Source organism: Pundamilia nyererei, unplaced genomic scaffold (genome assembly GCF_000239375.1).
Source record: "Pundamilia nyererei isolate P.nyererei 1_Seehausen unplaced genomic scaffold, PunNye1.0 scaffold00035, whole genome shotgun sequence".
Classification (NCBI taxonomy): Eukaryota; Metazoa; Chordata; class Actinopteri; order Cichliformes; family Cichlidae; genus Pundamilia; species Pundamilia nyererei.
The window spans coordinates 4,164,286-4,190,604 of record NW_005187436.1 but is presented as its reverse complement, the minus strand read 5'-3'; the positions used below and the strand labels follow the sequence as shown (position 1 = coordinate 4,190,604).

At 38.3% G+C, this 26,319-nt stretch overlaps 2 protein-coding genes across 5 annotated transcripts in view; both read left to right on the top strand.

The window, feature by feature from the left end:
* Positions 1-5,061: 5,061 nt before the first annotated feature.
* LOC102214588 (fatty acid desaturase 2-like) lies at positions 5,062-10,849 on the top strand. Of its 2 annotated transcripts, none has more exons than XM_005730101.1 (13): positions 5,062-5,287; positions 6,093-6,362; positions 6,946-7,056; positions 7,355-7,552; positions 8,049-8,150; positions 8,232-8,357; positions 8,447-8,507; positions 8,603-8,679; positions 8,919-9,016; positions 9,326-9,422; positions 9,598-9,677; positions 10,083-10,208; positions 10,344-10,849. In XM_005730101.1, exons 2-13 carry the CDS (start codon positions 6,153-6,155, stop codon positions 10,393-10,395), a joined length of 1,338 nt encoding a protein of 445 aa, XP_005730158.1. In that variant the 5' UTR covers positions 5,062-5,287; positions 6,093-6,152; the 3' UTR covers positions 10,396-10,849. The 2 variants fall into 2 exon arrangements, with proteins under 2 accessions (XP_005730158.1, XP_005730157.1); XM_005730100.1 differs by lacking the exon at positions 5,062-5,287 and adding an exon at positions 5,307-5,397.
* Positions 10,850-16,753: 5,904 nt separating this feature from the next.
* Positions 16,754-26,319, top strand: part of LOC102213834 (fatty acid desaturase 2-like) — a 16,528-nt gene continuing 6,962 nt past the window's right edge. Inside the window, exons 1-13 of one of the 3 annotated variants that reach the window (XM_005730097.2) lie at positions 16,754-16,915; positions 17,399-17,676; positions 19,383-19,493; positions 19,742-19,939; positions 20,903-21,004; positions 21,073-21,198; positions 21,288-21,348; positions 21,432-21,508; positions 21,684-21,781; positions 21,977-22,073; positions 22,174-22,253; positions 23,843-23,968; positions 24,060-24,708. In XM_005730097.2, coding sequence (XP_005730154.1) covers positions 17,467-17,676; positions 19,383-19,493; positions 19,742-19,939; positions 20,903-21,004; positions 21,073-21,198; positions 21,288-21,348; positions 21,432-21,508; positions 21,684-21,781; positions 21,977-22,073; positions 22,174-22,253; positions 23,843-23,968; positions 24,060-24,111 — 1,338 coding nt within the window. In that variant the 5' untranslated portion in view covers positions 16,754-16,915; positions 17,399-17,466 and the 3' untranslated portion in view covers positions 24,112-24,708. Of the gene's footprint in view, positions 16,916-17,133; positions 17,269-17,398; positions 17,677-19,382; positions 19,494-19,741; positions 19,940-20,902; positions 21,005-21,072; positions 21,199-21,287; positions 21,349-21,431; positions 21,509-21,683; positions 21,782-21,976; positions 22,074-22,173; positions 22,254-23,842; positions 23,969-24,059; positions 24,709-26,319 lie in introns of those variants that run through there. The other 2 variants (XM_013910088.1, XM_013910087.1) reach the window with 2 other exon arrangements.

Sequence of the window (26,319 nt, the reverse complement as noted above, 5' to 3'; positions counted from 1 at the left end):
AGTAGCCTCTTAGAAATAAATATATTTTAAAAAAAGAAGCAACTTTAAAAACAACTTTTTCCCACAAACAAATTTTTAGGTGTGAGGGTTTGATCAAACGATAAACAAAAAAGAATATTAATAGTGATAAACATTATCCTGATATTTATGTTCATCTGCACAGACGACAAGCAAATTCGCAGGCTTACCTACGCTTATATTTACACATTCGCACATGTATTAACCGCCAGCGCCACTTTTTAATTGCAATTAATAGTTTTTAGATTCATTTTGTGTCTGGAGTATTAGTCCTGCCACAGAGTGACACAGAGCACACATAATCGCAAGCGTTACAGTTTATTACTTTTCCTCGTAAAATGTTGTTACTATAAATCCATACGAAACGAGAAACAGCCTTTCAAAACAAATAAATACATTTGTGGTTTTGCCGTTTGTAGCTACTATAAATCTTTATGTACGGCTATATGTATGTTTGATGATGGAGATGAGGCTCACTGTCCACAATGGTCTACTTAATTTTGGTTTTACTCATTTTTGTAGGTGACCTGCTGAGACCTATAAAATTGTTTGACAGAGCACAAAACTCAAGACTTGCTGTTATGTTTTTTCTCCTAACCAAATCACTGCAAACCAAGTAGTCTTTGGTCACTCACATTCTTATGCAATAGGACTCCCAAGTACAATATGAGATTCACATATAGTATGGTTTTATATGCAAACCTAAAGTGAACAAACAACTCTGCAACGATTGCTAAAATAATTCTCTTTTACTGTTGTTGCTTCACATTATGGCTCATATAGTTTAATTGTCAAATGTTTTATGTAAAAATTCCATCCATCCATTTGCTTCAGTTCTGTAAATATATGCACCGTCCTCTGATGGCCAGTAGGTTGCCTGTAGCCACCCTTTGGATCCAGTCTTACAGATCATTAAGCCTTTTTGGTTTAAGTGATGTTGTCACACTTCCTGTTGTCTGATGTTGTCCAACCATGAATCAAAAGTCAGAGAGAAATTCCAGGGGTTAATCCAGAATCATCAATTAATCTAACATGCTTGTTTTTGGACTGTGGAACAAAGCTGGATTGCCCGGACAGAACCCACGCACACTCAGAAACGTCCCAGACTGGATTTGAACCTTATTGCTGTGAGGGCTAATCACCCTACAGTCAACCTTTGATTTCACTTTGTTACACTACATTTTCAGATTGCTTCTGAAAATGTTTCAGTGATCAATACTCTGAATTCCAGAAAAAAGAAAACAACCAAACAAAAAACCCTCCTGATTAAAGATTTTCCGCACTTCATATTTCAGTCCTGTTTTGTTAATTATTCAGATGGCTTTTTTTATTTAGCAAAATGATCGGTGGAATAATTTAGTGCAGGAAAAGTCTCAGCAAATGCCAATAAACAACTCAAAGCTTTACAGGGTTTTAATTTTTCTCTACGTGACACAGATACAGTGGACTAAAGTGCAGCTCAGATTGAAATGAATGTGACACGACTGAAAAATATTCCTACACCGCGGCTCAAAATAGCTCCAACATTTGGGTGAGCCCAGAGCAGTTTTAACTAAAAGGGCAACAACAGTTCCAGAAAAGACTAACTTTGTCCAGTACAGAACTATTCTCTTTTTCTCATAGTTTACCCCACAGTATTACAGGATATTACTGAGACTATTGTAGCGTTTTCAGCCATTTGTTTTTCTGTATTAAACTAATTCAGAATTCAGTTCAACCTTAACATTATACTTTAATCTGAAAGAAACACTGAAAGAAAAACATCCTAAAATAATGAAGGTTCAAGATGAACCAATCCGACACTGTATTTTTAATGAATCTGACCATATAACTTCATCTCGCGTAGCTTAAAATTTGCAATGCTGTTTATACTGACTATACTGAATTTGTACTGAGGAGATTACAGCATTCACATAATGCAATAATGATCACATGCTACTATCAACAAGAACATGATACTTTCTATCTTACTATTGATACTTTACTGAGCATTTCATCCCAAATTACTTACCTTTTTGTTTTGTTTTTGAAAAACAGACTCAATACTTGGCAGCAAAAGGTTTTTAGAAACATCTTTAGGTTCTAATATTTCTTCTTTACACTTACATATCTGTTGATGGGTTGCAACCTATTCTGACCCAAATGTTGCTTAAATACAATCTTATGTGTCATTTGAATGTAAATCTCCAAAGAAATATTCAGATATGAGATAATGTAACTGATGGGATGAAAAGTGTAGTGATGCCAAAGTAAAAAGTCTCTCACTCTTTTCTGAGGAAAATACCCCCACCTTTCATTTGAGGGACCAAAATGAAAGTTAACCTTTAGCCCGAATTCATCAAAAAACTTAATAACAGCATGCAGGTTTTCTGATTGACAGTCTATGCTGTTGGTTGTGATACTGAGGAAAAGTCTGTAAAAGATGCTGGGGTCAGATGTGCAGGGCTTCTGTCAGCTTGATAAGCTATGGCAGAAGAAGCGGACAAACAGGGAGACAGGCGGCGCGCTGCTTGAGGATAATCCTGTCTGATATGCTGAGGACCAAAAGAGCTGATTAGCAAATTTCTATATAGCATTAAAATGACCCTGAAATGACACAGTGAACTGTAAGCAGGGGACATAAAAGACTGAGACCTCAGGCAGTGAATAGATGTGACTGTTGAGGTGAAAGTGTTGAATGCAGATGAAGCACTGCATGACTTCACTACCATGGACGAACACACACATAACAAACACAGGGACAGGGTAAAGGAAAAGTAACTCTAAACAGTTATTAATGATCATTTTTTCATGGTGGTCTAATGGAAAATCAATAATTATTAAGTATTTAATATTTATATATATTTCATAAATGTTTCTGGAAAACACAAGAAGCAAAACAGGACTGCAATGAGAGGCCTTCATGCTTTTGGAACTTGAGGTTAAAAGAGAACAAGGAAGCAATTTCATTAAAGGAGCATATTTGCACTATCTGCTGGTGAAGGAGAAAACTGCAGCTGATACAGCATCATTGTGCTTATTTACAGTAAAGGAAAATATGTGTGATTTGATGATGCAAACAGTTCAAGTCTAAAAACAGAATGACATCAGGCAACCATTTTTGTGTTTACTGTAGTGCTTACTTTGTAGGTATCCACATTTAAATTGAATGAAGGGTTTAGGAGTTTCAGCTCCTTAACATGTGCCAATCTCTTTTTAAAGGGACCAAAAGTATTTGGACTCAAAGTCTATTTCATGGGCAGGTCTGGGCAATTCCTTTGTTATGTCATTGTCAATTAAGCAAATAAAAGGCCTGGAGTTGATCTGAGGTATGGTGCTTGCATTTGGAAGATTTTCTTTACTGTGAACAGATAACATGCAGTCAAAGGAGCTCTTCATGCAGGTGAAACAAGCCATCCTTAAGCTGTGAAGACAGAAAAAAACCCTTCTGAGAAATTGCTAAAATATTAGGAGTGGCAAAATCTGTTTGCTATATCCTGAGAAAGACAGAAAGCACTGGTGAACTCAGCAATACAAAAAGACCTGGACATCCACAGAAGACAACAGTGGTGGATGATGGATGATCACAGAATCATTTCTAGCCCTTCACAATAGCCAAGCAAGTGAACAACACTCTCCAGGAGGTAGGTGTATTGATATCCAAGTCTATCATAAAGAAATGACTTAAGTAATCTCTTTGTTTTTGGCATGATCTTTCTCAAGTGACAGCTCAAACTCTTGCTAAAGTTTTTATACTGTGTGTAAACTGGCAGGTAACTTTCAGTTTTAACTAGATTTTACACACTATGAGCATTAGAAAGTTAAAGGACATCACTGCACAGCGCCACGGTGCCATGGCTCAATAAAAAGGTTAATTATACATTTAAATTGACCCTAATCATTTTTTGTTTTTTCGGAAATAATTCTTTTATTGTATTTCTTTCTAAAGAAAACTGATGTGTTTAGAAATGGCATGCTTTGAAAAAGCATATGAAAGTTTTAACAAAAACTTCATTTTTGTCCCTGTTTTATTTGTCATTTCTGTGAATACAATATGGGTTTATGAGATTTGCAAATAATTATGTTCTATTTTATTTGCATTTTACATAGCATCCCAACTTTGAGGGAATTAGGCTAGTAGTACAAGTTGTTGTCTTATTTTGCAGCACCCCCTCCAGTGATTATTTAACAAGGAAACTGTTATCACTGACATTTTGTTTTTCACTGTCAAAGGGTCACACTAAATAAAGATAGCCTTAAACATGGAAACTTTCTGCTCTCATACAAACACTGCCAGCACAATTATTATGACAATCTGAGAGACCAGGGATGTTAAATTGTGAGTCACATACAGCCTACATCGATCTTAAGTGGGCCAGACCAGTAAAAGTGCTGTCATCTGTCAGTGAAAAGAAACTGAATTACAACTTGAATCACTAAAATATCTTAATATAAGGGAAAAAGTGCAATTTTAACAGAATGTCTCAGTTTTTCTACATGATAAAGAAACAGCGGTTTAGCTAATAAAGAACTCTTTGGGTTTAAATTGTAAGAAATGTGTCAAATTATAGAAAAGGTTCTAGTAGCTCATTGCACTGACTGTCCCGTTATCATAAAATAGAAAGCTGGATTAAAGCACAGTCTTACAAAGTTTTTTAATTGATATTATTAATATTTATACTTACAGTGGATCACTGAAAAAAAATTATATAGTAGATAGTATTTAAAAGCAGGAACGTTCCTGTCATTTAATTGTTTATCTATTGCATAATCACTTTGATGGAGTAGCAATGATTGGGGGGGAGTTGAAATGTATTTAAAAATGTTGTTGTCCTTCAAAGCTATCCAGTGGACTAGATTGGAGTCTTTCGATTATGGTCCCCGGACCTTATGTTTGACACACCTGAATTAGACTCTTCGAAGCAAACTACAGCCCAGTTTCCATGTAAAGCATTTAGGGAGGATGGAAAGTAACAACAAAAAGGGAGCAGGGTTGAGAGGACCCCTTAAAGACCTGCTGTGTAGCTGTGTATTTAGTCCGCTACATAAATCAGAAGCAGCTCCACATCTACAACCAATCGGACTCATGAGTCCACAGTTAAAGTCCTCCAGGGGACTGTTTGCGGTCTCTGCGATCACACGACTTTGAGCTGTTCCGATGGTTTATGACCTATGGTACTCTCGCCGCCAGACGAGAGAATGCTGTGCGCCGATTGGCCCAGACGCCTCGAATGATTCTGCTCGGAGTTTGTACCGAATGAGTGCGTGGATGTGACAATGAGCCTACAAGGTAAGCATGGGGATGGGTTTGTGGATGCTTGTTATATAAAAAGGACCCGAACCCTCAGAATCGATCTCTTATTAGTGTGCGTGAGGGACGCTGGTTAAAATCTGGATGCTGTAAGTAAATATTAATTATCTACATGCTGTGACGTGCAGCTAACCACCCGCTATCTCCCGCTATTATTTAGACATTAAATGCTTTTCGATGGCGGTTTGTCGGTTTTGTCTTGGTTTCTACACGTTAACGACGATCAGACTTCTCCCAGTCCACGCATTCGTGTGGAAAACGCACTTGTGTGCGTCGATGTTTTTCCTGTTTTTAAGTATTTGTGGGTGTGCGTCTGTTAGATTGATCTTTAATGTCGATAAAGTTAGTAGGTGAAAACCGACCTGATTTAGCTCCATTTGGTGGTTTCCTAGCTTCACTAGTTTCCCCATAGTAGTGGGTGATGTTGCACTTCTCTTTGTTTTAGATCTGGACCACAACCAGCTCAAACAGCATAGAAAAATCTGCCGTACGAGTTTTTCTCTCTGCACATTTCAAACCATTTGAAAGCCATTTTTTACACTCACACTGAAAAAAGGTTTCTTCACCTTCAGTAAACAGGAAGCAATGATTGTGAGTAAGATGCAGCTGAAACTTCTAAAATCAAAGGTTTATTTATTCAAATAACCAATGATTAAGGAACAGAGTTGGTACTGAACGCATACCAAGCAATTTTTTGCCCAGATTCCATTAAATTTAATGGTTTACGTTGCCTGTATGTAACAAAGTTACATGGAAATTTTGTGCATTTTTTGTGTGAAAACAGGTGTGAAACTTTGTGACCTGTTAGAGCTCAGGTGCATTCAGACCAGAAGCAGCGGTAAGGATGGGAGGTGGAAGCCAGCAGACGGTGCCGGGAGAGCCGGACAGCGGGAAAGCTAAAGGTGTTTACACCTGGGAGGAGGTGCAGAGCCACTGCAGCAGGAATGATCAATGGCTGGTCATCGATCGAAAGGTTTACAACATCACTCAGTGGGCCAAAAGGCATCCAGGAGGGTTTCAAGTCATCAGCTACTATGCTGGAGAGGATGCCACGGTATGTCATGTTTCCTTCAAAATACAATGAAAATATACAGGCCTTTGCATTTATGTTCATATGATTTTATTTTGAAAGAGATCACATGAAACTATCATCATAAGCGTTAATTCATTTATATTTGTTTAAGATTTGTGTTGCCATTCCAATCAAAAAGTAAAGTTTATGCCAGTCTGTGAACGACACCTGGGCTTCCCACAACTCCTAACATGTCTCTAAGTTCCTTGCAGCTCTAACAGAAAGAGATTCCCCCTCTGAGGTTTTAGTATACCTAAATAACTGTTCCAGAATAAAAATAGCAGAAAGCTCGATAATATGGATGGAAGAACATGAGTAGGTGTAGCAGAACCAGCTACAGCACTGAAACGCTGCTTTCAGGCAGCTGAATTATGATAAACAATGTAATGTCATGGTTTCACAGGCAACTGAAACTTACAGGGAACATCATTTTACTTTTAGCATTTTTACATGTTAGAATTTAGCTGAAGTGAATGCATGATTTATTTTTTTACAATCTGATAACTATTTCCACTGCTACCTAACTTTTTAGTAAATTACAATTTTTTCTTGTGTTTGTTTTTAGGAAGCATTCACTGCTTTTCATCCTGATCCTAAGTTTGTGCAAAAGTTTCTGAAGCCACTGCTGATCGGAGAGTTGGCAACGACTGAGCCGAGCCAGGACCGAGACAAAAATGTGAGCCTTTAATCAAAGTCCCTTTTTTTTATTGACAACATGTGAGTGATCTAGTGTAATAAATGAGAGACAGACGTAAGTTTGATAATTCACTGATCTCTTATGTTAGTTATGAAGTGCTGAGTGTTGGGAACATCTGAGATTCTAGGTGGGTTTTTTTAGCCACCTTAATGTCTTGTTTCACTGTATGAAAACCTAAAATAGCTCAAATCCAAAATTCTTGATTTCAGAAGTATCACATCAATATATTACAGTTTCAGTTTTACAGAGTTGTTTGTTTGTTTTTCTCTGCACCCAGGCAGCCATCGTGCAGGATTTTGAAGCATTACGAGCTCAGGTGGAGAAAAGGGGTCTGTTTCGAGCTCAGCCTTTGTTTTTCTTCCTCCACCTCAGTCACATCCTGCTGCTAGAAGCCCTCGGATGGCTGACCGTCTGGATGTGGGGCACAGGCTGGATACAAACACTTGTGTGCTCTGTGTTTCTCGCAACCGCTCAGGTGATTCAGACATAAATTTTAAATGGGCCTTATTATGCTTTCCTTATGTTTTGAAATATATGCATACACCAAGTGCATGGTTACATTAAACAGAGACAAAGTTTTAAATAATGGATATCAATAATAATAAATGTGTAAAAGTGAGCCAAAAACCTTCAGACTGCTCTCAATGCACAGTTTCAGTTTCTGTTCTTGCCCCTTTACAATGCCAGTGATGGAAGGTATTCCTAATATGTTCATCACTGACACTGCTCTGGCTGTCAGGACAGAAGCCCCTCCCACAGACTGTGCAAATCTTCTGTTTACAAAAGCTAACCATTCATATTAAAGGGAGCATAAATAATTGTTTGAGAAAAGTATGAACTGAGATGCAGAAACACAGGACTGATAAAAGACAAACAGTTAGTCATGCATACAAATACATGGTGTTGGAAATCAGGTCCATTTAAAGAGAAGTCTTTCACCCAAAACATTTGTTTTCCTGCTTCTTCTCCAGGCACAGGCTGGATGGCTGCAGCATGACTTTGGTCACCTGTCTGTCTTCAAAAAGTCCAGCTGGAATCACCTCGCCCACAAGTTTGTCATTGGTCATTTAAAGGTAACCTCTCTTAGTTATAATCCTCTCTCCATTGAAATGAAACACAGATACTTAAAGGGTTTTTTTTTTTTCTTTTTTCAGGGAGCTTCTTCCAACTGGTGGAATCACCGACATTTCAGGCATCACGCTAAACCCAACATCTTCATTAAGGACCCGGATATCAACACGTTGCACCTCTTCGTACTTGGCCGAACTCAACCAGTGGAAGCAAGTAGCACGAAGATAGTATTTCTTATGTTTTTAAGCACTCGCACGGTCCAACTCGTCATCATCCACTGTTTACCTCTGTGTTACAGTACGGGATAAAGAAGATCAAACACATGCCTTACAATCGTCAACACAAGTACTTCTTTCTTGGTATGTTTTTTAAGAGTCATTTAAAAAGAATAATAACTACAACTTTTTAACGTTGCACCTTTTTAATATATTTATATATATATATTTAAATATAGTGGGACCACCGCTGATCATTCCAGTTTTCTTCAACATTCATGTAATGCAGACCATGGTATCCCGGCGTGACTTGGTGGTAGGTGTATATAATAATATACTGACTGGGTGTAGTATATTAGATTGCATATAGGCATTTTCCATTTGATGTGTCAGATTGAATTTTGTATTTGAGCTTACAGTATTTAAGAGAAACATTACAGCAAAAAAAAATGGCACAGAATAGAGCATATGTAAAAATAAGATTATAATTAATCATGATTGTCATAATTAAAAAAGAAATTACATAAATCATATAAACTTTCTTGTCTTGTGAAGGATCTGGCTTGGTTCATCTCATTCTACCTTCGCTTCTTCTCCTCTTATATACCCCTGTATGGCCTAGTTGGCTCATTGGTGCTCATAAGCATAGTCAGGTAACTATTTAAAATAAGAAAACATTGCACTCATTAACAAATGAATTGTTACCAGTTAACAGACTTTGATGCCTTATATTGTCCATTCCTTTCAAAATATATTGTCCTTGAGGTGAGATGCACCATATTTTGCTCTATATTGCTGGAATGTGTGTGGAAAAGCCTGACTTTATTAGCAAACATTAAACTTAACATATTTGACCGCTGTATACCTAATAAAGTACACTGCAATAGAAAGTGATTCCATTTTTCGTACCCTTTGGCCACGTTATGTATCACCTCAATATGATATTGTTTTTAATGTTACAGGTTTTTGGAGAGTCACTGGTTTGTGTGGGTGACTCAGATGAATCACATACCGATGGACATCGATCATGAAAAGCACAAGGACTGGCTGACCATGCAGGTACCTGTATCACTTTTACAAGGTTGTATAAAAGTTTTGGACACTTTAAATATTTTCTGCATTTACCCAATACTCATGAACATCCCAGATCACAAACATCTGTTTACACCTTCCCTTATATTTACTAGGACCTTATTAACTCATTTGCACTCTTTTGACTCATTCTGTCATTCAGTTACAATCCACCTGTAATATCGAGCAGTCCTTCTTCAACGACTGGTTCAGTGGACACCTCAACTTTCAAATCGAGCACCAGTAAGTGAAATTTGAAACCTGTCAAAAACTAGAGCACGACTGTGTAAACTGAAGTACTGATAATAATTTAACAACATTAATTCTGCATTTAAAGATAGAAAGTCTCTATTATAAAAAAAGAGTTTTAAAGAATAGTCAGAAGACTGAGAGATGTAATTCATCAGGCATGGTCACAGGCACACATTAATAAACTCAAGCTACACCACTTAACCAGTGGTGAACACTATTTGGATTTTACACCCATCCATAGTGAGCTATCGCCCATTTTTTCAAACAGAATTTTTTTTCTTGCAGAACTACACTCACTGTTTGCACACTTATATGTTACAATGATTTTATGTAACAAAATATGCCACAATGCAACAATTACAAAAAAGTCAGCTTCCGTTTCTTTTCTTTTGCAAGCTTGTTTCCAATGATGCCGCGGCACAACTACCACCTGGTGGCCCCACAGGTCCGTGAGCTCTGCGAAAAACACGGGATTCCGTACCAAGAAAAAACTTTGTGGCGAGGCTTCGCTGATATTGTCACGTAAGTACAATGATAACAGAGCATGAAAATGGCTGTAAATACAGTATATGACTCAGTCTTCTTTTATGGAAGGACTGCTTACCTGACACACACACTGATGGGCTGGCTATTTTTTGTTCTGACTTCCTCATTCAGGTCACTGAAAACCTCAGGGGACCTCTGGCTAGATGCATATCTCCATAAATGAAAGACTGTATTTTCCTCCACTGGTGTAAAAAAAGTGTTTTTCTCTTTTTCAATAAAAATCGACTGTATCTGTTTGAGTCAATGCCGTGGGAAAGATCCCTCTTATTGTTGTAACAAAGTCTTTGTTTGGTTTATAGATGATGGGGTTTTCCTAAGTTGCCTTAACAGTATCTTGATCAGCAGCAATGTGATGATAACACAGCTCTAAAACCTACCTGTGACTTATTATTAGCATTAGCATCACCAGATGTAAAAGAAAACTATCTGAATGATTAGACACAATCATTTATATAAACTACAAAACCTTTGTAAACTGTTTGTTATCTTTTGTGAAACTACTTTAAATGAATGTAACTGCTTTGTAACATGCTGTGCTCTTTCTATAGAGAAACCATTACACTGCAATACCACATGAATAATTTCACTGAGACCAATAAATCAAACTAAAAACTCTCTAAAGTTTTCTGTTCTTGTTTATATAGGGCATGTTATAACAAGGGAATAAACATAGTGAAAGATCACCACACTGCATTAGTGATCTGTCACTCAAAGATTTGCTTTGCCTGACTCAGGAGTCACTGCTTGTTTCACATTGTTTAGTGTTATTAATCTTTGAATATTGTCAAAAATTGCAGACACATACTGTACATATACATGGCTCACTGGGATATTGGGATACTGGGATATTTCATGCAACTTCTTTTCTTTGCTGTTAAGATTTTAGGTTTAGCTGGGACACATTACTGCTCGTTTCCCTAATAAGAACTGATCTGATTAGCATTTTCATTTCAATTTTAATTCTACATTTGTAGAATATCTTTAAAAGCGTAATAGCATACATAGATGCAGCATAGCTTTGTGCTAAATGCTAGCAGGCTACATGTGTGAGGAATTTTGCATGCACAAAATGATACAGAAACGACATATTTTTCAAATGATGAAATATCTTGAAATATATCACCTACAACTTGTATTTAGTTTTATGGTGATAATGATCATCTTATTGGTCATGAAGAGGAAGGGAGTGGTCCTACTGGTTGACTCCCTCATTGTAAAGGCATGTTTGGGATCTCCCTGTCGCCATGACGCTAATAACAGTAATATGATCAATGCTATGACTTGCTGACGTCTTCACATGTTTTCCTGGTTTTTATAGCCATGGTTACAGCTTAAAATAGTTCTGAACTCAAACGCTTTCATTCATTTCTTCACTTCTCAAGGATCCAACCAACCAATGACAAGAAAAGGTTTCTGTACTTCACACAGTACAGTAACCTGTACTGTATCGTGAGCCAGGTGAGCTACTATGTCACTGATGATCTGGTACTCAATACTCAGTGTCTACAGCTGCAGCATAGAAAGATGATGGAAACAAATCTCATCTGATTACCACACTGGAGGCATCTGATTAAGAAACACATCCCCAAGCATTGATAAAGAAACCTTTACCCTTCTCATTAGCTCGTATGTTAGATAGTAATGCTCTACACTTCTCTGAATCCATTATAGTACATCTTGATAACATGCCTCAGCTGTTCAAAGCAGATAAGATTACAACTCAAGTCAAAGTGACATGAACTCACAAATTATGCAAACCTGAAGAAAAACTGAAAAACATGAACTCTCCTGCCAGCTGGGTTTGCTGTCACCAAATAAACTAGTTTCTGAACAAATACTTCCCAAAAAGAGTTCAAATCCCATAGAGCAGACCCAACCATATGATTTTCTTTTACTGTTCTTCCACCCTGCAGCATTTTGGGTGGGCTGAATCACCCAAGATACAAATGGAGTTGAATGTTGTAGAGCATCTGTCAACTTAGTGAACTGTGGCAAGCCACTAATGAGCTGTGAGCACAGTAATTTGAGCATGATGCAGATGAAAGGAGATGCAATTCATTTCAAAGATGTCTACTTTCGAATTATCAAGTTATATTATGTGAAACACTTCAAAAACTCTACCCTCTTGTGCCTAATGTGGCTCTGTTGCCTTGCTGCAAATGGCCACTGAATTCAGGTATTCTGATCACTTCCATGCCTACAGATGTATAAAATCAAGCATCTAGGCATGACGCCAACAATTTAAATAGTAAAATTTCCTTGCTTCTACAGTAAACTGTTTGTAGTATTATAAACAAGTGGAAGTGATTGAGAACAACAGCAACAAAGACATGAAGTGGTAGACCAAGTTAAAAGACAGAACAATGTCAGTGGATGCTGAGGCGCACAATGTGACGAGGTCGCCAACTTTCTGCAGAGTCAGTCACCACAGACCTCCAGACTTCATGTGGCCTTCAGAATAGCTCAGTGCACAGAGAGCTGATGCAGTGGTGAAAAGCACACCGCCAGTGGACTCTAGAGCAACGGACATCACACGTCTCCATCTGGCAATCTGATGGATGAGTCTGTGTTGGCGGTTGCCAGGAGAACGGTACTTGTCTGACTTCATTGTGACAAATGTAAAGTTTAGTGGAGGGGTGATTATGGTGTAGGGCTGTGATCAGTCCCTTATTTCCAGTTAAAGGAACTCCTAATCCTTCAGCATACCGAGACATTTTGAACAATTTCATGCTCCCGACTTTGTGAGAACAGTTTGGAGTTGCCCCCTTATTATTTAAAGATGACTCTGCACCTCTACACAAAGCAAGGTCCATAAAGACATTGATAAGTGACTTTGGTCTGGAACAACTTGAGTGGCCTGCACAGAGTCCTGGCCTATAGATAGAACACCTTTGGGATGAATTAGCGAAGAGAATGTAAGCCAGGCCTTCCTGTCCAACATCAGTGTCTGACCTCACAAATGCACTTATGGAAGAGAGGTCAAAAATTTCCATACACACAATCATAAACCTTCCCAGTAGAGATGAAGCTATTACATTTGTAAAGAGTGGGTCAACATCATGTTAACAGACAAGCAAATACTTTCGGCAACATAGAATATGAATTCATCTTTTTTTACATCTTAATTTTGTCTTGCAAGAATTAGAAATGAAGAATAAAAAATTAACAAAATTCAAATTAAATCAACTTCTCACACTGTGTCTCTTACATTTCTGACCCTAATGGTTAAACAGGAAGCCATTACACAAGCTAAATGCTAAGAGCCATCGATGTAAAACAATCCTTTAATAAGATTAATACAATAAGTAATCAGTTTCTGTTGTCTACATCTTATCATCATTAGATCTTGTGTTAACCCTGCTTCTAGCAACAAACACCATTTATTTATAGATCTCTCCAAGATACTGTCGGTCTGCAGCTTCACTCTGTGTACCAGATGAGTCTGGGATGGTCTGAACTATTCCTCTCAATATCCACACACTTCCAGGGGATGAAAGCTTAATATTAGCACCACATCTTCAGGATTACAATGACTTAAAGTATTTGGGCTTATATTGACTGTTGTTGTTGAAGGTTCCTGGTGGCATACTGGGCTCATGACCATGCAAAAATGTAAATAAGTTGGAAGCTTCTTCCCAAACTCTCAACTGATAAAACAATAATCGAGTGTGCTAAAGCCTCTTTCCAAACCTCACCGAGACAACAGTGAGTGTATTGGTGAGCACAGGTCCCTGTCATCAATACCAATAGCATTCAGTGACTCATCCTGAAATGATGCTGTGCACTCTAACAAAAAATGGTTTTTGTTTTTATTCAGGTGTTGCACAGCATGGGGTGGGATATATCAAACTTTATGGTTAAGCTGTGCTTAAGGAACTTTAACACATTTATTTATTTTTTCTTCAAACTGGCTCCACATAACAGCTTTGCGGTGTTTAAGAAAGATTTCTTTTAATCAGTTCTCTTGTCAAACTGGCAGCTCTTTACTCAGTCTGGAATTTTTAGTGTTACATTTCTCAGCAGTAAGTCGATCAACATACTGACAGCATAAACTACCTGTGTTCCTGAGACATTGCTTCCTCGTCATGACAATGACTGTGTTTTGTAGGCCTACCGATTTACCAGCAGCTGTTTTGTTTCCATATTGAGATTGGAGTTGTCTCGGTAATGAGATGTCTTATCTGTAGAATTTATGCTTTCATTTTGCACAGGTCTGTACTCCACGCAGCCTAGGAGAGTCTTCACCACAAAGACAGCACAGTCAGCCAAACTTGCTCTGCACTGTCTGTGTTCTTTGATTTTCTAATGCTGTTTGTGGTCCGTTTTCCTCCTTTTGTATGGCACTATTGTCATGTTTCTATGGTTATGTGTTCCCTCTTTAAATTTCACGTCTTCTATTGTGTTACAACAACAAGTCAGAATAAACACACCATCTTCTGAGTTTTTCAGGGCTTAATCAGTATAAGTGCTAATAATTGTTACCTGATCTCCATAATGCTTCTGAAACAGTCACTGTGTTTCCTTGAATGCTCTGTTTAGTGTCATGTATTCTTAATTGCAAATAAGGGATTATGTTTCTCCTGCAGTTGCATTTTCAGTACTCTGCTCAATGGTTTTTTCAAAAGCTCCCATAAAGGATCTGTAGTGGCTCCCCCATGAAAACTGAAACATCTCTAACAGGCAGCTAAGCCTGTTTCTATTGATCATACTTTTCTAGAATACCATGACTGTTTTTGTCTGTGTCTTGACCTTAAATCCTGTGAATTTATTAACATTTATGTAATCTTGGCCGTGGGATGACATCTCTGTTCTTTTTCCTTTAATTCTTCCTATAATTGAAATTCACAGAACAAATATTTTGAGCCATAGTAACTTGCCTCATTCTCCTTCAATATTCTTACTTGAGCTTTCTTTTCTACAATAGCTGCTTCTAAAGCCAACCTTTCGAGCTACTTCTATTAATAATTCTGCATCATTTTTTTTTCTTCCGACACATAATGTCTTACTTACCTAGTGAGGTCTTCAAACTCCATGACAAAAGCAGGAAACCATTGTGCATATAATGGTTTACAACATTTGCATCTTACTGACATCACATCAAACTGTCAAGTTCTTTCTTACTGTACTAATACTACTTATCTGGCTCCATTGGGCCTGTGCAGTTTAGTTTTTAGTCCAGGGCTTTCTCAGTTAACTTGCTTGCTCCTTTAGATTGCATGTCGTTGTATTAATTACACATCTGTGTGCATATCTTAATTGGCAATGGGCAATAGATGTGCCTTCTGTAGACTGAAAGATGATTCAGATATTTGGTTTGGATTTCATTGCAATATTTTATATATTTCTTAAGAACAACAGAAGCAACACAACACTAATGATAAGCCTGCATACTGTTGATTCACTGAGTCAAATGACAAGCAAGCGGTTTGACTAAAGGAGCACAATCTGCTGGTGAGGGAGGGAATGGCAGCCCATGCATCAGAATTTGCAGCTATATTACCAAGAACCTGATAACACATCAAAGCATGCTTGACAGCCTCGGTATTTGCAGTAAAGTAAAAATATTTGCAACTTTTCAAGCATTTAAAATTTAAAAACATACTGACTGTAGTACCTCTGCGTGTACTGTAGCCATTTGTCTGCAGCAACATTTTTAGGAGATGCAAATTATTGTTCACAGAACGTATTGCCTGTTTTTTTTTTTTTTTTTTTTTTTTTGCTTCTGTGCTTCTCCTTTCAAGCTAGAGGTGTGGCACTAAAAAAACTATCTGATCTAAAGTAGTATAAATTGTCCTATTTTGCAACAGTGCGCAATTAAGTGAGTCATTATTTTACGACACTGGATGTGCAGAAATTCGTTATCGCTGGCATTATGGTCGTTTGGCGATCAGGAGGGCATATAAAATAAAAATGGCCTTAGAGATGGAAACTTTCTGCTCTTACTGGAGCACTGCCAGCACAATAATGATTACAATTGGCGTCAACATCACTTTAAGCTTGACACAACAATGCTTTCGACATGTCTGATATCCAAGAGTCCTGCATTTTGTTTACCCGTTGATGGTTTTTATGGAGCGTGTGTTTTGATATAATATTTTTGAAAAAAAAGAAAAAAGAAGAAGAAGCAATTTCAAATGTGCAATAATTGTAAACTTTTTAGACATACAACATTAAACTATTTGGAGAAAAAATGGGAGTTAGGAGTTAAACGGGTTAATTAGGTATAGAAGCATTTTGGGGGAGGTAACAAAAAATTAAAAAACAAAACAAAAACAACAAAAAGTAAATAAATGAATAGCAGGGTTGCCCCTTAAAGACCTCCCGTGTCTTTAATCCTTCTATCAAATCAGAAACTGTCAGAAACTGTGTGTGACATCTCCCAGACTAAACTATTTTTCGTCTGTGCGCTCAAACGACTTTGCACTGTTCAGACGAGCAGTTTATTGAGCCTATGGCACACTGGCCAGGGGACAAGAATGTACTGTGCGCCGATTGGCTCAGACACCTCGAATGATCTGCTCAGAGTTTGTACAGAAGGAGTGCGTGGATGAAATGGTGTGCGTATAGGGAAGGCAGAGGATGGGTTTTTGGGGATGATTGTTATATAAAAAGGACTTGAGCTCACTGAATCGATCTTTTAACGTGCCCGAAACCCGGGGAGGCTGGTTTAAAATCTGGATGCTGTGAGTAAATATCATCTTCATGTTTTGGCGTGCACAGCCAGCCGCCCGTTATCTGCCGCTATTATTTAATTATTTAATTAACGCTTTTTTCCATGGCGCTACAGTCATTTCTGTGTCTAGATTTTACACATTAACGTTGACTAGTTATTTTTTAACCTGTGCATTCACGTATAAAACGCACTTGTGTCCTCAATATTGTTCAATTTCCTGTTTTTAAGTGAAAATGTGCGTCTAACAGTTAGATCGGCGTTTAATGCCGATAAAGACGAATGACGCAAAGTCAGTGGGTGAAAACCGACCTGCTTCAACTGTAGCTCCAATAGATGGTATTCGGATTTCATCATGAATTATTAGTGAGTGATGTTGCACTCCTCTTTGTTTTTCTGTGCCACAGTCAACTTATTAAACTAAAGAAAGCAACAGTATACCAGTAACATCCACCCTATGAGTTTTCCTCCCTGAATCCGCCCTTTTTACATCCAGGTGTGAAACTTTGCGGCTGACTGACCCTCTAGAGTTCAGGTGAATTTAGACCAGAGACAGCGGTGAGGATGGGACGTGGAGGCCAGCAGACGGGGCCAGGAGAGCCTGCCAGCGGGAAAGCTAAAGGTGTTTACACCTGGGAGGAGGTGCAAAGCCACTGCAGCAGGAATGATCAATGGCTGGTCATCGATCGAAAGGTTTACAACATCACTCAGTGGGCCAAAAGGCATCCAGGAGGGTTTCGAGTCATCGGCCACTATGCTGGAGAGGATGCCACGGTACGTTTTCATTATACAGACCTGTGCTTTTTTTCATGTGATTTTATTTTGAAAGACATCAAATGACAAAGTAGGTTTCTCTTCGTTCATTTCACGAAACATTACCTGATACTCCCCGTGACCCAGACATGGAGGAACATTTGAAAGAGGACAGAGGGACAAAAGGACCCCCTGACAAAAGGATCAGGGGGTCCTTTTGTCCCTCTGTGGGGGGATACTCCCACTAGGTTTATATCTGGGACTCTCCACCATTTGACCTTAGAACTGAAGAAACTTCTCGGATGAGAGGTGAAACGTCTTCAAGCAACTTAAAGAAGTCCAGACGCTTTTCTTTCCAAGCTCCTTTGACTTCTCTGCTCCTAATACTTCTTGATCTCTCAGCTCCTCAAAGCAACCTTCTACCGTTAAGCCGGATAAAGCAGTTCATGATTTTTTTTCTGTGGCAGCTCCAAAACACTGAAAGAGACATTCTACTGACATTTTTCAAGAAAACTCTTCAGAGCTGTCGTTTATTTAGTTATTTGTTTAATCAATTATTTATTTATTTTACTCTATTCTGACTTGACTTAGTATCTCAAATTGACAGCAATTAATGAAATAATAAATAAATAGATTTTATTGCAACATTGGAAGGGTAAAGAGTATCTTATTAGTATTTTATTTTAGAGATAAAAACTCAGTGGTTTCTCATTTCTTACAAAACATAGTGTCTGTGCTAGTCCCCTGGCACTCCACGCATTGATTGATAAGTTCCTTGCAATTGTGACAGAAAGGGCTTTCACACACGCCCTAAATAACTGTTCAAGAACAAAAATATTAGAAACTCCAAAATACTGACACAAGTACAGAACTGATGCAGAAGCTTGTTTTCCATTTTATTCTGGTCAATATTCATTTTTTGTCTCATTGTGTGAGGGTGGCCCCCATATTTGAAACCCCTCAACTATGACTGTACACAACTTTGCTATACAGCAATGAATTGTTGTTTCAGTTTTCAGTTTTCAGTTTTATTTGTCATATGCAAGTTAGCACAGGGTCAACATTGCAATGAAATGTGTTTGACGAGCAGCAGTCACTCAGCAGCATGATACAGTAGGAGAAAATATACTAAAATAAAAATAAAAATTAAAAAAAATAGAAAAATAGTAAAGAGCAAAATATTAGAGAGACGTGGTAAAAGAGAAAAGATGACTAAATATATATGAATCTATAAATATAAATATATGTACACTATTGATTAAATAAGAAAATCTTGAAAGGAAATATGACGGGAGGGCAGATGGGATATTGCACAGGAATGAGCAGCAGAAAATTACAGTATTGCACTTTTTTAAATATAAATATCAATAACAATAAAGTGGAGTGACCAGTGCAGATTAAACAGAGTACTTGTGAAGCTGCAGGGTAGCTTCTGAGTGCGTCCTGTGGAGTGTGTGTGTGTGTTTAAGTGTTGTGGTTGAGGTGTCGTATGGCTTGGTGGTAAAAACTGTTTTTAAGTCTTGTAGTCCGAGCAGACAGGCTCCTGTAACGTCTGCCAGATGGTAACACTGCTGCTTTAATGCTGTGGCATTACTATGAACAATTAAATCATGTGAGAATTTATCTTTAAACAGTTTTTTTTAGGATCTGAAAACTTTTTTGTTTTTGATTAAATTTCTTTCTTTCTTTTTTTCTTTTTTCTTTTTGCTTGTTTCTTTGTTTTTTAGGAAGCATTCACTGCTTTCCATCCTGATCTTAAGTTTGCGCAAAAGTTTCTGAAGCCGCTGCTGATCGGAGAGTTAGCGGCAACAGAGCCAAGCCAGGACCGGGACAAAAATGTGAGCCTTTAATTAAAGTCCCTTATTTTTTTATTGATAACATGTGAGTGATGTAGTGAAATAAATGTAAGTTAAAAAATTAGCAGATCTGTTTTGTTAATTATGAAGTGCTGAGTGTTGGGAGCATCTGAGATTTTAGATGGTCAGGTTTTGTTACCTTGAACAAACAAACACTTTTACAAATGTGATATCAGTGCATCACCTTTTCAGCTTTTTGGAATGGTTTGTTTCTTCTTCTCTGCACCCAGGCAGCCCTCGTGCAGGATTTTGAAACTCTACGAGATCAGGTGGAGAAAAAGGGTCTGTTTCGAGCTCGGCCTTTGTTTTTCTTCCTCCACCTCAGTCACATCATTCTGCTAGAAGCCCTTGCATGGCTCATTGTTTCAATGTGGGGGACGGGCTGGATCCTGACCTTACTTTGCTCAGTTTTGCTGGCAACTGCTCAGGTAATTGAGACATGAACTTTTCAGACATAAACTTTAAATGTGTCCTAGTATGCATTTCTGCAAGTAACACAGACAGGGACTAAACAACAGGGAAACACATGCAGGATAAACTAAAACTCAGGAAATTGAAGATGAACTATAACTTTCATCTTGGCAAAAGATAGTTTGCAAAAAACAAAAAACACCTAAAGACAAAAGCATAAAGAAACCCACCAGGAAATGAATGCTATGTACAAAACTCAAAAGATTAAAAACACCAAAAATACAAGAATTTAAAAACAAAAGGAATAATCCAAAACTTCAGTGTCCATGACACAGTGTATCCCCACCTGACACAAACTCCGCTGACCCAAATGGGTGATGGAAGTCTCCAGGGATGAAAAACAAAAAGCAACAACACAAGGGCTCGGGGCTAGTAGAACAGGGTAGCTGTTCATTTGGCTGAAACAGAGGGGCAGCATGGCTGAGGCTCAGATCTGTGGGATGGCATGAACCAACAGAGAAAATGAAGCAATTCAGGGCCCCAGCAGAGGGATGAACACAGAGTTGTTCAGGGGGTGGGCACGGAGGCCTGTGACAGAGACTGGACCATTCCTGAGGCATGGCAGGAGGTAAAGGGACATCTCTGGTGGCTTGGCTCGTAACTGGCAGAGGACTGGATTCCTCAGGTGGCCAAGATCGGCTGAATCCACCAGGGGCCAGAGGTGAAGGGTCAACGGACAGTTTGGACTCTACGTCCTCTGGCTCAGGCAGCTCAAGGTCCTCTAGATAAGGACACTTAGGTGGCTTCTGGAGCTGCACTGTGGGGCAAAGCTTGGGTTTCAGACCCTCTAAGCACTCAGTTTCGATTCCTGCTCTTGTCTTTTTACGAGTCCAGTGATGGAACGTAGTCCTAAATTGACCACCTGCAGCACAGGCTCTGGCTGTATGTGGCCAGTATAACAGCTGTTCCTTCTTCTCTAGTCACAGGCTGGATGGCTGCAGCATGACTTTGGTCACCTGTCGGTCTTCAAAAAGTCCACCTGGAATCACCTGGTCCACAAGTTTGTCATTGGTCATTTAAAGGTAACCTCTCTCAGTTATATTCTTTTCATATAAATTAAACACAGGTATTAAAAGATCGATTTTCTCAGGGAGCTTCGGCCAACTGGTGGAATCACAGACATTTCCAGCATCACGCTAAACCCAACATCTTCACCAAGGACCCCGATATCAACATGCTGAATGTCTTTGTGCTTGGCCAGACTCAACCTGTGGAGGCAAGCGGGACTAAACGAATATTTTTGATTTCTTCAAACATTCATACGGTCCAACTTCTTAACACCCCCTCTTTACCTCTGTGTTGCAGTACGGGATAAAGAAGATCAAAAACATGCCCTACAATCACCAACACCAGTACTTCTTTCTCTGTATGTTTTGTCTGAGAAGAATAAAAACTATAATTTCACAATGTTGCAATTTTAAAGTAAATCTTTTTGTATTTTTCTTTCAGTGGGACCACCGCTGCTCATTCCAGTTTATTTCTACATGCAGATAATGAAGACCATGATATCCCGGCGTGACTGGGTGGTAAGCTGTCAGGCTACAGATGGTTTAGTTTTGTTTTAATTAAATATTTAAGGATAAGGGCTAAAGAAAAACATTAAAGTAAAAACAGAATAAGTTCAAAATAAGAATATGGTGAATTAAGATTATTTTTAAGCAGAAATTATCAGGATAAAATGAACTTTTTTGTCTTGTGAAGGATCTGGCGTGGTCCTTGTCGTACTACTTTCGATTCTTCTCCTGTTACATCCCGCTGTATGGCGTGTTTGGCTCATTGGCACTCATGTTTTTTGTCAGGTAAATATTTATAAAACAAATCAACCAAAATTTTTTTAATGCTCTTCCTAATACTACTGATATGTAAATAATTAACTCATGATTTGTTACCAATTAACAGACTGACTCAAACTGTAACACAGACTGTGGTACTCTTTAGCATCATGTTATAGCATCTTTTCAATCAAAAGTATTATATTGTTTTTAATGTTACAGGTTTTTGGAGAGTCACTGGTTTGTGTGGGTGACTCAGATGAATCACATACCGATGGACATTGATCATGAAAAGCACAGGGACTGGCTGACCATGCAGGTACTTGTACTACTTTTACCAGCAGGCACTGCTGACATTTGATGACTAAAACCATTCCCTTTATTATGTTTTTATTAACTCCTTCGTGGCCTTTTGGCAGTTACAATCCACCTGTAATATTGAGCAGTCCTTCTTCAACGACTGGTTCAGTGGACACCTCAACTTTCAAATCGAGCACCAGTAAGTGAAATGAGTGCAGCAAATGCAGACAAATGTATGTTCAGCATGCTCACACTGCTGAGAGTTCAAAGTCGATTACTGATATTAAATAAGAAACAGTTGTTCTACAGATACAATACTGTTCAAATGTCTTGAGATAATTTATCAGAATTTCAGGAACAGGACTACACCTCATACACTCCCCTTCTCTGTCTATATATGACCCGCCTGTACGACAAGCTGTTTGTTCTCGGTTTTTTGCCTCACACTGCCTCCCTTTTCCAATTTATTCGCCTCTCATTCGTACATGGGGGTTTGTCTGGTCTGGGAGTGGCTGCCACTCCCCTCTGAGTCCTCCCAAAAACCGCACCCTCCATTCATGCGTGCACCATCTGTTGTTACCGTCTAGAAATGGAGTTGAACCTAAATGATAATGTGGTCGCAGCTAGTGAATTTCCCTCCAATGAGCCTAACTTCCCTGTAATTTTTATAAAGGTTCTTGAGCAATAGTTCTCCTTTGTCCCTGATCATTTTCAAAAAAATATTTTATTGTTTATAAAGCCACCTAACTGTTAACGGTGTTGGGTTTGTTAGTGAAAAGTGAATCATCAGAAAAAGCAACTCATCACGTTACTCCATAACATGACCTTTATATTTTGCTTAAAAGGAGCCAGACTTTATTGCAACTTTTTACAGTGGTCTTCAGCAACAGTTTCTTAAGGTTTTCGGGTTTTTTTATTCAATATCAGTTGACTATTCTCAGAGGAACGTTTCTTTGTTTGTTAAACTACTTAATACTGACCTATGAATAATTCGAGCATTAAAAAAAGGAACTCAAGCGTCTATGTATAACAAACAACTTAGCAAACAACTATTGTGACATTGTATCTTTAAGCACTTTGTTACCGGTAGTGGATGGGTGACTGTCGAGACTTAATTTTTAAGCAAGCATGGGGAAAAAAAAGGCTGAGGTAATAACACAAGAGCTGTACTGAAAATCAGTGACAACAGGTCTTACTGAGTGATCAACAAAATTCTCATCAATATGACAACTGACGATCGAAGAAGGAGAGAGGCACAACAGCGAGTGTCTACATCCAAACATGGTGGAGGCTCTGTCATGTTTTGGGGCTGCATTTCAGCCAGTGTTGAAGTTGACGGAATTATGAACACAGAAAAGAACAGTCAGATTTTGATTCACCACATCACACGTTTTCCACGAAAAACATCTAATTGACCATTGCATTTATAATGATGATCACACACAGTCCCAGTGCAGTAAAACACAGAACAACAACACAACTGGACTCCCCAGAGCCCAGACCTCAGCATTGTTGAAGCAGTGAAGCAGCACCCAAAAATAAGCTTCGAATGTCTTTCTAGAAGTCTGGATAACTATTCCTGAAAACTACTTATTTATGCATCTTTTAATAAATTATTGACCTATTATTCATTTTGCCAGCAAAACGTAAAGAAATGAGGAGTAGCTCAGGACATTTGCACAAAACTGTACAAGCATTAAAGATCCACGAAACTCTCTCTTTGCCTACATCAAAGTGAATCATGGCGTCATATCTGAGGGAAAATTCCTCTTTCTTTTCTCTCTCAAGCTTGTTCCCTACCATGCCGCGCCACAACTACCACCTGGTTGCCCAACAGGTCCGCGCACTCTGTGAGAAACATGGGATTCCTTACCGGGTGAAAATGTTGTGGCGAGGCTTTGCTGATATTGTCACGTAAGTGCAGACTGTTAGAAAGATTGTAAATACAGTGCATGGCTCAGTCTTCTTTTATGGAAAGATTGACTTTTCTTTTGGACTTTTACAGGTCACTGAAAAGCTCGGGGGATCTGTGGCTCGATGCATATCTCCATAAATAACAGACGGCATTTCCTTGACTGATGTAGAGGAAGCGTTTTTCTCTTTTTCATCAGAAAGCGATTGTATCCATTTCAAGTTTAAAATTCAGTCGAAATTGTGGGAAGGATCTTTCTCATTATTGGTGTTATTGTTAAGTCTTACTTTGGTTTTCAGATTTGCTGATTTTTATAGATCACAGGGTTTTCCTAAGTTGCCTTAAGAATATCTTGATCAGCAGCGGTGTGATGTTATAAACACAGTTGTGAAACTTGCCCCTGTGACTCATTTAAAACGAGTTTTCATTTTTCTATCTTGTGATAATATTTGAATGATTAAACAGGATAATTTGTTTTCATTCAAACAACAAACTATATATTAAAATGTTTATTATCTCCTGTCTAACGTGCAACTTTGTGTAACTTTAAATACAGCTCTTCTGTTCTGCTCTTTCAGTATACAATAAAGAAACCGTGTTGAAAGAAACCGTCACCAAATCTATTTTAGAAAACACATTCCAACAAAAAGCTCAATGTAAATGACACTTTACGGCAGCAACATATATGCTGCATATAATCTCACTTTTAATGACAAAAACAACAATATGCAGAAGCATTTCTTGCTAAGTGATGCTGAAACCCTGCAAAATCTTGATAATTTTACGTTACTTTTAAGTTGCTTACCAAGACCATATGGTGGACAAGTTTTTTATCTGATTCTCTCCACATCTCTGAGAGGTTATGTTGCTAATTAATTTTACTGGTTGTGAGTTGTTCAAACAGGCGTTTCAAAACCAATCATGGTTATTAACAGCAGAGCTACACAATGAGGTTTTAGGGCTATTTTTTCATGAAAGAAAGAAATAAAAACAAAAATAATCATTTGAGATCAATAAAACAAAATGAAACCTATTTGGACTCAAAATTTAAGTTTGACTTTGTTTCTGATACAGGGTATGTTATAACTAGAGAATAAACAGTAAAATATTCAGAAACGTATCACACTGGATTACTGATCTTTGCCTCAAAGATGTAATGTGTGCTCAGTGATGATCTATAATCACTAAGACTCTGACACCTGACACCTGTGTTTTTATGTACCTGTGTATATCTACTTGTCCTAACGTGCTCAGATAATTGTTGAAAGTCTGAATGTGGGTCTTATTCACACAGTATCTACAGTATCCAAAGGCTCTGAGCTTTTCAACAAACAAGCACGTCGATGAATTAAACAGCTGTGTAAGCAGTTTGACAGATGTTTGTGACTGACCTGTGTTCTTTCTGCACAGTGACCTATGAGTAGACACGACAGCCTTCATCTCCAAACACAGCCTCCACTTCTTCTTTGTTCAGGGACAACAGGGTTCGTGGCTCCAGTCGGGACCTCCAAACAGTCAACAGTCCTGCAGAAAATACAGTCAGGCCAATCATTTGCAGTCTATCACAAATTAAACTGTAGTTTCCTAAATGCACGATCACTTCTGACAGAAAGTGTATGCTATAGATGCAAATGGCCAGTTTTTAGGATACAGTGACAGGTAATGGCAAGAAAAGATGCCATCAATAACATTATTAACAGCTGGATTTCTTTAAGTGGTAATTTGTGCTAGCATAGGCAGATTTTTATGGCAGTGTACCATACCAATGGACATTGCTTTTCCTTGTGCCACGCTGTATGCATCTGTCACGGAAATAAAGATTTTAATCACTCCTTTCTGACATTTCAGTCAGAACTTAAAAAGGCGCAGACTGATTAGCGGATTGCTTTATTGCAGCAGTAGCAGTACTATTACAGGGTATCAGAGTACATCTGCACACTGATACCCTGCAGAAAGATAGCAAGTTAAGCCACTGGAGGTCAGCATAGACATCAAATTCAGGGAATGATACTGAAATTGCTTTCTCTGAAAGACAATGAGCAAATGATAGTCATGCAAAGTGAGTGCACATTAAAATACCAGTGACCCCTCTTCCTTCCTTCCCAATGACTTATTTTCAAATCCACTGACTCATCGACCATTAACTTGGACAAGGAGTAACATCAGGCATCACTAAGAGGCTTCACTTATTGTATTTGCAAATTCGTTGGTTGCACTGTATTTTTTTAAAAAGAAGAAGAAGAAGAAGGGAGAAACAAATGGCTTATACCACATCAAACAAAGTTAGAGCCATTAAACCGGTTGCCCTTTCTGAATTAGAAAATGTGCAGGGAGCTTATTGAGGCCACCCTGG

Bases quoted from the DNA above. Each gene is read 5' to 3' on its own strand.
- LOC102214588 (XM_005730101.1), top strand. From the start codon at position 6,153: ATGGGAGGTGGAAGCCAGCAGACGGTGCCGGGAGAGCCGGACAGCGGG. The intron at 8,151-8,231 runs GTAACCTCTCTT...TTCTTTTTTCAG, and splicing joins TTGTCATTGGTCATTTAAAG to GGAGCTTCTTCCAACTGGTG. The intron at 10,209-10,343 runs GTAAGTACAATG...TTCCTCATTCAG, and splicing joins GGCTTCGCTGATATTGTCAC to GTCACTGAAAACCTCAGGGG.